Source organism: Neopelma chrysocephalum, unplaced genomic scaffold, assembly GCF_003984885.1.
Source record: "Neopelma chrysocephalum unplaced genomic scaffold, ASM398488v2 Primary Assembly neopelma1_26, whole genome shotgun sequence".
NCBI lineage: Eukaryota > Metazoa > Chordata > Aves > Passeriformes > Pipridae > Neopelma > Neopelma chrysocephalum.
Window position 1 is genome coordinate 10,186,233 of NW_020897695.1, and position 14,224 is coordinate 10,200,456.

General features: G+C 40.9%; 1 protein-coding gene across 1 annotated transcript in view; it reads right to left on the reverse strand.

The window, feature by feature from the left end:
• Nucleotides 1–13,280, reverse strand: part of SNRK (SNF related kinase) — a 42,477-nt gene extending 29,197 nt beyond the window's left edge. Inside the window, exons 1-3 of the mRNA XM_027675478.1 lie at nt 13,045–13,280; nt 2,211–2,309; nt 196–889 (exon numbers count right to left, since the gene is read on the reverse strand). Of these exons, the coding sequence (XP_027531279.1) occupies nt 196–784 (589 nt within the window). The 5' untranslated portion in view covers nt 785–889; nt 2,211–2,309; nt 13,045–13,280. The remainder of the gene's footprint in view (nt 1–195; nt 890–2,210; nt 2,310–13,044) is intronic.
• Nucleotides 13,281–14,224: the final 944 nt, after the last annotated feature.

Here is a 14,224-nt window from a genome sequence, read left to right on the forward strand (position 1 = left end):
TTTAAGTTTTTTTGAGAATGTTTGAGTATATCTTTCAAACAGCATTAACTCATCTATAGCTCATTCAGGTTATATTATTTCTTGTCAATTAGCTGTCTTCCACATATGGTACTATCTTGAAACAGAAAACAAAAGAGGTACAACATCATGGTACTTAAGTTTATGGATTATGGGTTGAATTCAAACAGAACATACCAACTGCTGGTGCATCATATTCATCTCCAAGTAAAATTTCAGGAGCAGAATACGCAAGGGATCCACAGCTTGTGGTGAGCTTCTTTCCAGGCTGAAATTTGTTGCTGAAGCCAAAATCAGTCAATTTCACAAGTCCTTGTTTTTCGAAAAAGACCACATTCTCTGGTTTTAAGTCTCTATGAACTACATGCAGTTTATGGCAGTAGGATATAGCATGAACTATTTGAGCGAAATATTTTTTTGCCAGATCCTCATTCAAACCTTCTTCGTGTTTCATGATGTAATCAAACATATCTCCGCCATCACCTAACTCTAAGATTAGATAAAGCTTAGTCTGGGTATCAATCACTTCATACAGCCGCACTATGTTGGGATGCTGCACTAGTTTCATGCACCTAACTTCTTGGAAAAGATGTCCAGTGGCTAGAGTGTCCAGTTTGGTCTTGTCAATTACTTTAACTGCTACTTTTTCACCTGTAAAGACATGCCGAGCAAGTTTGACCACAGCAAAATGGCCTCTGCCCAAAGTTTTATCCAAGTCATACAATCCTGCAATTTTTCCATCATATCCTCGTTTGAAGCCTGCCATTCTGTTTCAGAAGATGAAATAATATTTAAGCTCTTTGGAAACGCAGTATTTTCATATAAGAGTATCTGATGCAAATAAATAGTCCATCATCACTGCCAAGCATACCTAAAAATAAAGAGACAAGATTACATATTTGTATATAAGTAAGCAAAATTACTATAGTGTAATTATCCTAAAGTTACATTAGTATATTACTACAGATTATTTACTACATTCTTCAGGAGCTTTTGCAAAGGGTTTGATAAGCCATGCTGTGCTAACCAGCAGATTTCTGACATCACATTATCAATATCTTGAAGAAAGTGTGTTTCAAAACTGCAATAATGAACATTTCTCTCAAACTCAGTGGCCTTCATTGTCTTGAGGCAGAAACCTTGCAAGCAGCACTTGAAGAAATCAGTGTTATAAGGACTGTTAAAACTGGCAAAGCTGAAATCTGTACCTTTTCCAGCTACATTAGAAATCAGATGGACAGCACAGAATATTGGCAAGAGGAGCACACTTGATTTATCTTACTTTTGGCATATTCCATACTGCACATGAAACAGCTTTAATACAAAATTCTGATGGCATAGACTTTTACCTTCTCCCTTTTAACAGCTTCCTGTTTAGCAAGGCTCAGACTGACATACAATACTTAATTTCGTTACTCTAATTAGTTTGAGCATTATCAATCAGTACTGTAATTACAACAAATGAAGCTTTACAGGCTGAAATCAAACATTTGAGTTGGATGTACTCTTAGTGTTAAATAAAATGTCTTAAATATTTTGACTGAAGTAATAAAAACTGGGGATAAAAAGTTTGCATGTAGGCAGCATATGTTCAGCAGTCCTGGGAATGAGTCAGGGGAAGGGGAAGAAGAGTGGGAAGGAAGGGGAGAAAACTGAGAGTTCAGCTTTTATGTGCTGAACTCCTGCTTACCAGATAATTTGTCATTTAAGCAAACAAGACTCAACTTATAAAACATTCATATTCAAAACTGGTTTTGAAGGTCTTATATTCCACTGCCATTTTTTTTCCACATACAAAACCTCCTAAAAGCTTCTTCTGCATTGCTAACCGAGATTGAGGTTTAAATAAAAAACTGTAGGTATCAAAAAGCATTGTTTGCAACTCTGAGTGCAAAGCAGCTGGAAATATGATGGCTTATTGCCAACTCCATAAAATCCAGAAAACATAGCTCTTTAGAATGTATTTTCACAATTTCAAAACTGAACTTCAAAAAGAAAACCTTTGAAAAGGAAGCTGGCAAACAAACAGCTTCTTACATTAGTTATTCTCAAGTTGAAATGTAAGCATTAGATTAAAAACACTCCCTGCTAAACAAGTTATTTCACAGTGAAACTAATGAACCTGGTTTCATATGAATTCAATTACAAGGTTAGGGGTCCTATGAAGATTCTCTGATGTTTAACAAGCTCACCTTACTGTTTCTCTCAGCTGAAGCCATGGTATAACCTCTTTGCTATCCAGCTGCCTGCTTCCACAAAGTCCAAGGGAATTCAGTTTGAGACTTCCACGCCTGTAAAATTTGAATGAAATCAATCAACTTCCAAAAATTCATAACCCAGGCAAGAAACAGGGTAAGTGTGACAAGCATAAAAACATTGAGGCTTAGGGGTTTGTTTCTTTAAAGATAGGTATCAAACTTTAACAATCTTCACTGGGTTTTGTGTTGCTATATGCACCCTTTCATTTTGCTACTAAGCACTATGCTTCAGATGCTCTTCCAAAAACCACTCCACTTCACTAGAAGATGCCATAGTATCAAAATTGGAGTTGGTATATCTGCTTCCCAATGCTTCCCACACTGCTCATGTTACAAAGCTTCCCCTACTACTCCCTATGTAATACCATTCCATCCTCACTGAAAAAAGCACAAAACAAAATGAAAGCATGCTATGTTACACTAAATGCCCATGTCAAACACCCTCCTACCTGGTAAGTAACCATTAGGGGACACATGGGGAAGAATACAGTACAATGGCAAATTTTAACAATAAAGAATGAAACTCTCCCTATCTGTAAGAGATTCAAAAACTTCTTTACATCTGAGACCAGTGGCTTTGTGTTTAATAGTGCTTGATGGATTCCACCACACCCTTCCCTGTAAAACTGGGCAGGTACTTTATTAAAGCATGTGAATTTTTAGCACCAAGAACATACTGCATTAGAGGTGCTTAACTCTGTGCTGTGAGAAGAACCACTTCCTCTTGTTTGTTTTTAATCTCCTCATAATTTGTGCATCTTCTCATTCACCGTCTGTTCCAAAACAACAACTATCGTACTCTCTTTACCTTGCCTCAAGCAACTCACAGCTTCAGCTTCCTCCCTTTCTAACTTCAGTTTAATCTTGTTTGAGTCCTAGTCTGTCATTCCTTTTGCAGAGGTTATTCCACAGGCTTTAACATTCTTCTCACTTTTCTCTACACATTTTCTGCTTTATCCTATTCTACTTTCTTAGGCCAATTTGAGGTTTTTTCACTACCACTACTGAGCACTGACATAATGTTTTCATGCAATGCCTTACTATAGTTGTATAATATTCCATCATACTGACCTAACCCCCAAAATGCAGACTAATGAAAAACAGTCCATGTACACACACAGACCACCTAACTTTAACCTGTATGAACCAATAGGGGATATATTAATCAACTGTGCTCCATATGGTTATGTGACTCCAGAGTCCTAATCTTAAAGGGATTGCCAGCATTTTAAAAAAACAACAACAACAAAACCAAGCCAACAAAACACCCCTCCGCACAAACATGCTTTATAGTACTGCTGTCTCCACAGCACCCTAATCTGACTCCTCACTGCTTCTAGATTAAAAAAACTAAAGGAAAAAAGGAGCACACAAATTAAAGACAATTTTTTTTAACTGTCACTAGGATATCATCCCTTCTTACAAATCTGTTTTACCCATTATGATATCACATAGTTAATAACCTTCTGCTAAACTACTTAACAATTTTAGGACCCTTGAGCTAAAAAAAATAAAAAAGACTGTCAAAAAACAGAAAGCCATTCCCTATTCAACTGGAGTTAGCAACAACACAAACTCCAGGGCTCACGTCTTTGTGGACCATTTCTTTCTTGAATATTAAGCCAAACCTCAAGATTTACATCTTTATTAGCATGAATTCATCACATCCTACAAATTTGGCCCAGATCATCAAACACCTTTTCTCTCTGAGGAGAAGATATGGTTTTAAGAGAGATTTTCTGTTAAGTCTTGGATTCAAAAACAACACCTGCAGACAAAACCAAGAATTTGTACTGCGTGGCAAAACCAAAGTTTTGTTAATGTAAGAGGTAAGGAAAAAGAAGGTAAAAAAGCCTCAGCCAATTTTTAGTCAGCTTTTCTTTCTTAAACTGAAGAAGGTTTCATCCCTGGCAGAGCAAAAGGGAGAGAACAAATCCAGCCAGATGTAACAGAATGCAACTTGTCTGAATTTAACTGCAACACTCAGCAGTAAGGGAAGATTTATACTCATTATTTTGTTCACTTGGCACATTCTCAACCACCTTAGTACAAACTCAACAAGTGATTTAACTGTAAATCACAGAATACACATAAACAACCTGTCAACAGAATTCCAGCAAAAATCAGTTATGCATAAGCCATGGAGAAGTACATCAAACAGTAATCAATAGGATAAGAGTTTACAGAAATGGAAGATAAACTATGCTTACTAATGTTGCGGCCCCATTAGCTGTAATAAAATTAATGCAGATTCATTAACAGTTTAATATAAAGTCTCCACAATAACAGAACAACTAACCCTTAATTCTGTGGTTTTAAAATAAATCTCCAGAGATGAAGCTCCCACAGCTAAACATAAGGATCTTAGATGCACACATGGTTTGAACACACCAGCATTCTGAATTGTCCAGTAGTAGGAAGTGGATGCAAAAACGTCATATTATATGTAGGTACAAGCCATGATTATAATTTAAATATACTATCTAAAGGGTCACAGCTGCTATACCAATACTTTTCAGAGTATTTACTTTTTCTCAGTTTCTCTCTAGAAAAATAGAATTTTGAAAGTACTTAAGGATCAGATAAGAGCTTTTGAGCTGAAGCCTCTTTGAGACCCTTTCTTTGCTGTCTCCTTAGTGAAACTTTTAGGGCTAACTATAGATGAAATCACCCAAAACGTACAGATTTATAATCACCCTCCAAAATAGGGTTACTTTTAATGATGGATCATTTCAGTGACCCAGTTTACTATGCGACCTCTTGAACATTTTTACCAAATGAACAAGCTGCAGACTAAAGCACATGACAAGCAAATTTTCCACCAGCAACACTTTACCAGCAAGCCAAACTACAGCCTGAGAAAAGCATCTAAGAGACAGTTATATCACAGAAAATATTTGCCTATCTTTTCATTCACATTATCTCAAGGCCCTGATCAGTTAATTTTTCAGCATTAGAGAATTTGGATTGTCAAGATGGTGAGTTTAGTAACCATTAGCAGCGTTTAATCCATGTGGCTAATTATGGTTCTAAAAATGCAGTTTTCCCTAACTATACCAGAACTCAGCTACGCCCCCGATACTCATTTTATGCAATGTAGACATCTACCAGTAAATAAATTCAGAACAGATCCTTCCTTCCATAGAAGCTCCTATAACCTATCCCATAAAATACTGCAGTCACTGTAACTGAAATCTGCAGAAGCTGTTTTGTAATATCACATGCATCCTATTAAGAAGCTTAACAACAGTACTGTGATTCAACTATCTTTAAAAGAGGGATGAATAGATCTGTTTAGACAAACAGCATGTTTCAGAGACACTAGTTTTTCTTTAAGTAATTCACCCCTTTCAAAAAGTTTCATTATATTCTACATTGCATGTAAGACCAGCCTAGCTCATCTTACCTTAATGTACCTTTTCTATTTAGAAAATGAAGATTCAAGGTCCCACTTAAACAAAATGTTGAAATACTATCAATGCAAAGACTTCCCTGCATTATTGGGCTAACAGACATGAAGGCTCAAGTAATCTTCACTGGGACTCATCCATCCACAGACAGCTAACCATTCCTGTCTCCCGTCAAGATAAATGGAGATTCAGTCAACACAGATAAGAGTCTATGATAAAACAAATTGCACCCTAAAGCAGATAGCCAAATAGATCAGATGAATCATTTCTTAAAAGCACACGCTTTCATTTTCTGTAACAGGAGTTTAGAATTAATAGTTCAGTGGATGCACACACTATACACATCCACCAAATAGATTAAAGTTTACCCTGTTTCTCCTTCTGCTCTCTTTTGTCTCAGATGAGTAACAGCATCTATATCAATTATTTATTTACTACATAATTGTATGCTGAGAGTAAGACTTATGTTGCTAGTGTTCCCAGAAACACTAAACCCCAAATTTGACATAAACAGATTTTGGAGATTCAAAAGCAATTATTTTACTCTGAAAGCAATTTGTACAAATCATCAGAATCTGAGAGCAAACTGAAGGACATATCAACTTGGTATGCAAACTGTCAGTATAATTTTTCACATTTTTTTCCAATATTTCTAATCAATTTTTATCTGCCATCCTATTTTGAGATATCTTCACAGGATAAGCCATGAGCCTTTAAAAACAGTCTTTGTTACTATATGAGCCACTACTCCCATGTGACAATGTTACGCCCTCACTGGGGTTTTTTTCCCACTGATTTTGTTACACTGTCAGCTGCTTTCCCCCAGAGGGTTTTGATCACCTTTCCTTTTACATAAGGGGGAGTCAACACGCTACAAACAGGTACAAGGCTTCGCAAGAGTGAAGAGTGAAGTGTGAAGAACATACACACTCAATGTATAACCACATGCTCTGACAACTTGTCATGACTCAACTCCTCCAGCGTATTTCAAACTTTTTAAGCTCCTAACTACCCAATATTTCTTGAATATTCAATACTCAAGATGGGATTTAAGATCCCAAGAACCTGTATTCTCCTTTTGTTTCCATACGCAGTTGTCACAGTCCAGCACTTTCACCTTCCTATGACCTTAGCCTTCACAACTATCACTGAAAGGTACTCAAGAAATAAGGGCAATTTATACCTGCCCTAGAGCCAAACACTTTGGAAATGCAGCATTTTTTCGTTGGGGGGGGAAGACACAATTCATAGGGGCAACTGTGTTACAACTCGGCCTTTATATACAATGCCCTCTAAAGCTTTATTTTCCACTTTGCATGACTGCACCACAGCATACACACGTATCTTTCCTTTCACTGATGACAAACCCCGTAAAACTTCCTACTCCTGGCAAGTTCCACAATAAAAGACTACAGTAGATTTTTTTCAAGGTGCACATGCACTTCTTTTATTTTCCTATCAGGCCTCATTGTCAGTGTCAGCATCCAGATCATACCGTGCTACTAAAATGTCAAGATGTATCAGCAAAAATCTACTATTCAGCATGGCTACACCTAAAATGATGAAGAACATGATGAAGAGTTATCAAGTAGTGCTATGTTCCAAATATAAAACAAAGAATTAACTCGCATAATTTAATTGTATTCCTTAGTTTTAAACAGTCTACAGAATGTTGCTCTGAAAAAACAAGAGAGCTGTCAATTGCTGATGAAGTTTTGCCATTAAACGTTTGGGAAGTCTAAAAAAATGTTAGTGTTTCATTATTTTAGAATGTGTTGCAGGCATTAGAGGTATTGATGCCTAGCCTTAACTCTTCGTAGAATTTAGAAATAAAAGCAAAATGCTAACAGGAGTTCTTCAACTTTAAGATCCATTATTCAGTGAACAGCCAGCAGCAGAAATATTTGGCAGGTCAATAAACTTAGTAAAACATTGCTCCTGGACCAACAAAAGGTTAGGGGGGAGGAGGGGAGGTGGGCAGGCAAGAGGGGTAGCATTATAGATTTGAGAAGAAAGAAAAGTTACCAACATTATTTGTAACGGAAAATGATGAGAGCCTGCATGACCTGAGTTCTAAGAGCAAGACACTTTGAGCTCCAACGCATGCAAAAACTTGAAAAATACAATGCACAAATTCAGAAACCCCACCAGATAGTTGGTATTTTTGTGAGAATCATCTTCAACACAGACAAGTGAAAAAAGCCAGACCTGAATTGATCCTTTAAGGCCTCCACTTTAAAAGTCAAGAATGTGTATTTCCTTTTTCTTTCACAATCAGGTGAATGAAAAAAAAAACAAAAACCAGACAACACTGAAGTATGTACATATTGCAAAGCAACCGCAGGATTATGATTACAGACTAGACACCAAAGCAGTTCAGAGGGCAGATGTGCTACGAGTGATCAAACTCTGATCCACTGACAAACCTATCACTAGTAGTCACTGGCACTGGTTCCAATTGTGAAATACGTTAAAAGCCCAAGATACTTTCACAACCATGCAGACAATCGCTATGGTTCACAAGGTACTTTCCATTTCTAAGGGGAGGTATTACATAAGACAACTACAATCTGTCCTATGGATTTAAGAACTCAGCAATAGCTTTACACCATTTCAAGTCCTCACACCAGCCACAGCTCCAAAAGCAATTAATTTCATGTTGTCTCTGTCTTCCGCTTATGCCTACTCTCAAAGTCCAGTATGTAGCTAGAAGAAGAAAAAACACAGACACTACCCTGTTCACATACCAGATGCTTCAGCAATACAGCACTTAAGTTCTAAAGCTGCTCCTAAAGTATTATTGTATAGTAAGAAAAAAATATCAGATCTTCCCACATAGCCACATCTCAAATTATCTTCTGCATAATAGATTCTGCATAATCTTTTAAAAGGACTTGCTCCAAGTTTTGTGATATCTGCTAGTACTGTCTTTTTGTATCTGTAAATCAGCTATAAAACTTTGTTCAGACCCTATGATGTCACAATATATTAAAAAAAATTAGTTCCAATTGAAACTATCATGTTTTGCAGTTCCCACTAACAGAAAAATTTCTCCTCTACTACAGAAAAATAGCATGGGTATCTTAGTTACAGACATTCAATAACCTAACCAATCAAGGTCCAGTATTTCAGTTTACCATTGTACAAGCAACAGAGATAATTCACGGCAGTTGGGCTCCCTAGCCCAAAATTATACTTTTACAAACTTGATAACCAGTATCCAAGTAGACTCTTGAAGACTTTGATATTCTAAATCATATCACATTTTCCTTTTTTCTTCACCCAAAATAACTAGGAACATGAAACTGATGAAGAAATACTTTGCATATCAGGCAGAAGTCACATTATTGTGATTCACGATGGTATCACTATCTTTTAGACAGGACACCAAGTCTTTACTTCCAGGAAACTTACTGCAAGAAAACAGACAACTCAGATTTTTATTCCACCAATCTAGACTCTCTCAGAGGGGTTGCTTCTACCCCATGAATTCGCAGAATTGCTTCACCTTTTTCAAATGGCTCTTTATTAACATTACCACATAATTTTGTCATGCAAGGCAGTGCAGTCAAGATCACTAACAGGAATTCTAAACATTCTGCCATTAATCAATGAACATTTCAGTGTGGCGTAACATTTCAATGTTACCACTGTTTTAAAACCTAGATCTTTGTTGTGTAAATTCAGAATCAGAGACGTGATTTATATTCTCTATCAAGGGAGATGAAAGCATCACACTCTATCTCAAACATGACTATTCAGATGCAAATATATGTGCGTACTGTTAGTACCTATTACAAGCAATAATAATTTCTATAAAATTTCTTAAGAGCATCTTCAAGGTCAAATGTCAGGTAGCTTCATTTGTTTAGCAATATGTCTGGTAACAAATTTCAAGGGCTGAATTGATTTAAGTTGCCTTCATGAAACTGGCATTTCCATCTAGCATAAAACTACTTAAACCTTAAGAAACAGACTGCACCCAACCTACAATTACTCAGTTTCAATAGTTTATTCTCTTTCATAGCATCCTAAATTAGTTAGGAACTGCCAGACACCTGAAATCTACCATGCTTCAACATGAACTAAGACTATAAAAGTCTAGGCTATCATCTCCTAAATAAAATTGGTTTAAGTCCAGTCAGGAACTCCAGTAATCTCCAGATAGGAGACTGCTGCAGAAAAAACACAATGATATATGAAGAGTAAAAATCAGTCTGTCAAATTCAGTGCAACATTTGTATCCCACCACTGTTGTAGAAGATACTGTACCACAGAGAGATTCAGCTTTTCAGAAAGTGAACATGCTCGGGTTTATATTTCACAAGTGTAATTTTTTCTCATTAAGTTCTTAACATTGGTGACTCAATCAACTTACGTGTACTAGAATTCTGCTAGGGTAAGTTATCCTAGAATTGTAAGGGAATACACAATTTTTTCAAATCCTCTTAAGCTCTTACATAATACTGTTATGTGTATTAAAACAACAGCTACTTTACATTATTATAGCAGCTGCAGCATTACAGTTAAGTGCTTGATAACAGTGCGACACAGAAGATGTGCAGAACCTCACAGGCTACTAACGTTAAGAGCTAATGCAATTTAACATTACTATATCCATGATAAATTGCAGTTCAGCCCTATCTGCCTTTCCCTGATCTGAAACATGCTTCATAGCTTTCTTATTTTAAGACATAATTAGAAAACACTATTAAGTAGGAATGGACAGAAGTTCATCAAGCAGTTTTACAGGTACTGCATTTCAATGAAATTTTGAAAGCAAACAAAATCCAAGAAGAGAAGTGCATTATTCCAAGAGAAAGATATTGTGAGGAAAAAAGCTAGCTGCACCAGGATATTGTGCCCTTGAAAGTAAGGCAGGCTAAGCAAGACAAAGGCACTACTTCGGCATTAGCATTGTTAGTGGGATAAAAAGGACAATGATACACTGAAGGTGTAGACTGCAAAAGAATATTCAAATATGATATCGAAGACAGTGAGAAGAGACCAGGTTGGTCAGAACAGCGCACAAGGAAGATGACTACTTTAAGCAGAATAATATCTGTAGCATATTAACATGGATACTCTTAACATGCTATTTGTTTAAAATAATCAGAAAGCCAACTATTTATTACAGTCCAACCACCCAAACCACATGGGAATATCAGTTCTCATAGCAGGATGATTCAAGTTACAGCAGTAACCTGTGCAGTGTCCAGAACTCAAAGTGTACTTTCTTGTTTCTCAATTGTGTAAAATGAAAACAAAAACCATAAAACACTAAGTCCACTTAAGATGTAATTTTCCCTTTTCCCTGTTTTTTCATGAAAGCCTCAAGCGTGGATCATAAGGATTCTCTTAAAGGAGCCAGATGAATGTACCGTCTTAGATGATACCCTGACCATCAGGCAAAGCTCCAGCACTGAGATTAGCTTCTTTTCCCAACCACTTGAAAAATCATGCCATCATTCTACCACTTTTCTGGTAATTTAGAATACTCAGGAAAAATACGAGACAAGACAGGATTTTCTCATCCTTGGCTTTTATTATTAAGTTCTCAAATCTGGATGTTTGCATGCCCTAGAAGTAAAACAGGCAGATACCAGTCTATTTAAGTTAACATTTTGACATGTTTCACAAGGTAAAATTTAATTGTATTGTGTAGTAACTAACTGTTAGTTCTTATTTGCTTCAGATTCCTTCTTTCGGGATCAGCAATAGTACAAAAATAACCACCATCCAATTTCCCACTTTCTGTGATACAGCTGTCAAAAAAATCCCACCATTCCTCAATCCAGTTCCTAATGGTGCATGCCTTGAAAGAAATGCTTAATTCTACCATAATAAACATTTGCTTGTAAACACTTCTATACAGACTTCACTCTGCTGAGATTCATTAAACTGGTCCTTCCCCAGAGCCTGAAGATCTAAATATATCCATAATAAACAACTCCAAAAAAGCAGCCGATATGACTAAGTAGTGACTGCGCTACAGAGGGCAGGCGTAAGCACATTTGCATTCAATTCATTCATGCTAGATGGCTGAAAATCATACAATACGCTTCAGCTGCTCCTCCAGGAACTTCCACTGAGGAAACCACTTCTTTGCCCATCTACCCTTAATAAGCTCTTGGAAGTGAGATGGTCAATAAGAAACTACGTATACGTAAAAACCCAGAGCTTTTCATATATACATATCCCACACAAAGGTTTCTCCTTCACAGGTATACTAGCATCCCTTACCAATAAAAATATCCAATCTGAAAATAGGTCACTTTTCTCACCAACCATCCTCCAGCCAATATAGGTTTTTTTCCCTAGTGGATGTTCTTCAACACTTTATTCAGTCTATTTACTGAAAAAAACCCACAAACAAATAACAACACCAACCACACATAACTGTCCTTCAACTATTACCAAGACTGTAGATCAACCACAAACATGTTTAAAATCACCCTCCATTAATTTATCTAGTGAAGTATCACCTAGGTGCCAAAACCCACCTGAGAAAAAGCACAAAGACCTCTATCCGGGACCTCACTAGCTATCCGACTGACTTCTGTAGCGATCTAAAGGCAGCAAATTCAACGCAGTAAGTATACTGACAGCAGCAAGACACGTACTGACAAAGCACGAGGGATACTTCCAGCCGCTGTCAGGAGGGCCACGCTCCAGCCCTGGGCTGAAAAAAGCGAAGGCAAACCTGTTGGCTACGCACTCGGTTCCGAGGGGCAAGATGCACCGTCATTCCCCTAAAACGCGCCCGTGGCCGGACCGCGGGGCTCTCGCCGCGCTTGTTTACCTTTTTTCCCTTCCCAGCGACGGCACATACGCGGCGGAGCGGGCGCGGGCAGCGGCGGCGGGGGGGCGGCGGCGGGGCCAGTGTCACCGCGGTCACACGCGCAGGGCCGGCTGTCACCGCGGTCACACGGGGCCGTGCCGCACGGACACTCCGCCGCGCCCGGAGCACGGCAGGCTCCCGGGAGCACGCCGTCCCCGCAGGAGCACCCGCATCCCGGGAGCATGCCGTTCCCGCAGGAACACCCGCATCCCGGGATCCCGTCGTCCCCGCAGGAACACCCGCATCCCGGGAGCCCGCCGTCCCCGCAGGAACACCCGATTCTGCCCTCCCCTCCCCAAGCCCTTCCCTGCAGCCCCGGGCGGCACCGACACACCGACCTTCGGCGGCGGCCGGGGAACGTCCCCGCACCGCCGCCTCCTCCCCCTGGGCCGAGGCCGCCATTGGGCTCGGCCGGCTCCGGGAGGAACGGAAGGCGCAGGAAGGGGGAGGAAGGAACCCACCACACCCCACCAGCCCAGCCCAAGCCGAACCCGGCCCAACCCCGCCGGCAACTTACTGCCCGCAGCGGCGGCGGCGTCTCCTCGGGGCGCCGCGCCCCGCGCCGCCCCCTGCATGGGCAGCGCCCGCCGCGACTGCCCTCGGGAGCGGCGGCGGGGACGGGGAGCTCGTTGGGGAGGGAAGGCGGGAGACGGTCTGTGAGCCCAGCGGGGAGGCTCGGGGGTGCGGCGGGCCGTGCCGCTAACGCGGGCTGCGCTCGGACGGCACCGGGCACTGCGGCTGCTCCCGCGACGGCTCCGAGTCGCGACTGACAACAACGGCCGCGGCTCGCGCGGGGCCGCGAGGGGCGGGGCGGGCACAACGCACGCCCGCGCGCCGCCGCGCCTGCGCTGCGCGGCGGGGAGGGGAGGCCGCGCGCCAACCGCTGTCACGGCGGGGGCCAATGGCGGCGGGGGGAGCGGGGAGGGGAGGGCAAGAGGGGCAGGACAAGGGAACGATCCGGTCCTCCCCGCCCGGGGCTTCAGCTGCTTGAAGGTCCTGAGCAAGTCGCCCTGGAAATGCCAAAAATAGGAGGGGAGGGCAAACCGCTGAAGGTCTGAGGAGAGGTCAAAGACCGCGGGTCTGCCGCCTCCGTGGCGGCGAGTTGGACGCCTCTGTCCCTTTGCAAGGGACGCTGGGCTGGAGGGCTGGTTAAAGTCGTGGAAGGGCCACACCTGTCTACCCTTTCTTGGGTTGAAATAATAGCGTATTAATGCAAGTATAATCATCACAGAATCAACTAGATTGGAAAAGACCTCTGAGATCCTCGAATCCAACCCATGGCCAAACACCACCATGTCAACTAGACCATGGCATGAAGTGCCACATCCAGTCTTTCTTTACCTCCAGGGACAGTGACTCCACCACCTCCTTGGGCAGGGCATGGTGCCTCTTCTGGCCTGGGTAGCAATGGTGTGTGGGCAGCAGGGCAGGCTGCTGTTGGATTCCCCTGTTGTGGGAAAGACAGGATCAAGATGGATGGTGGTGGTCATCTGGGAGTAGGGAAGTAGGTAGTAGCCATGCTTGTGGTTCCTGGCTGATCTGATCACAAATGAAAGGGGTAGCAGTAATAGCATCTTAAAGAGGGTATAGAGATGTTGCCCCTTGTGTCCTGGACAGCTGGCCTAGGCAGTGAGGCATGCTGCCATTGGATTTCCCTGTGGTGGGAAGGATAGGAGCACAGTGTAATGGTGGAGGTC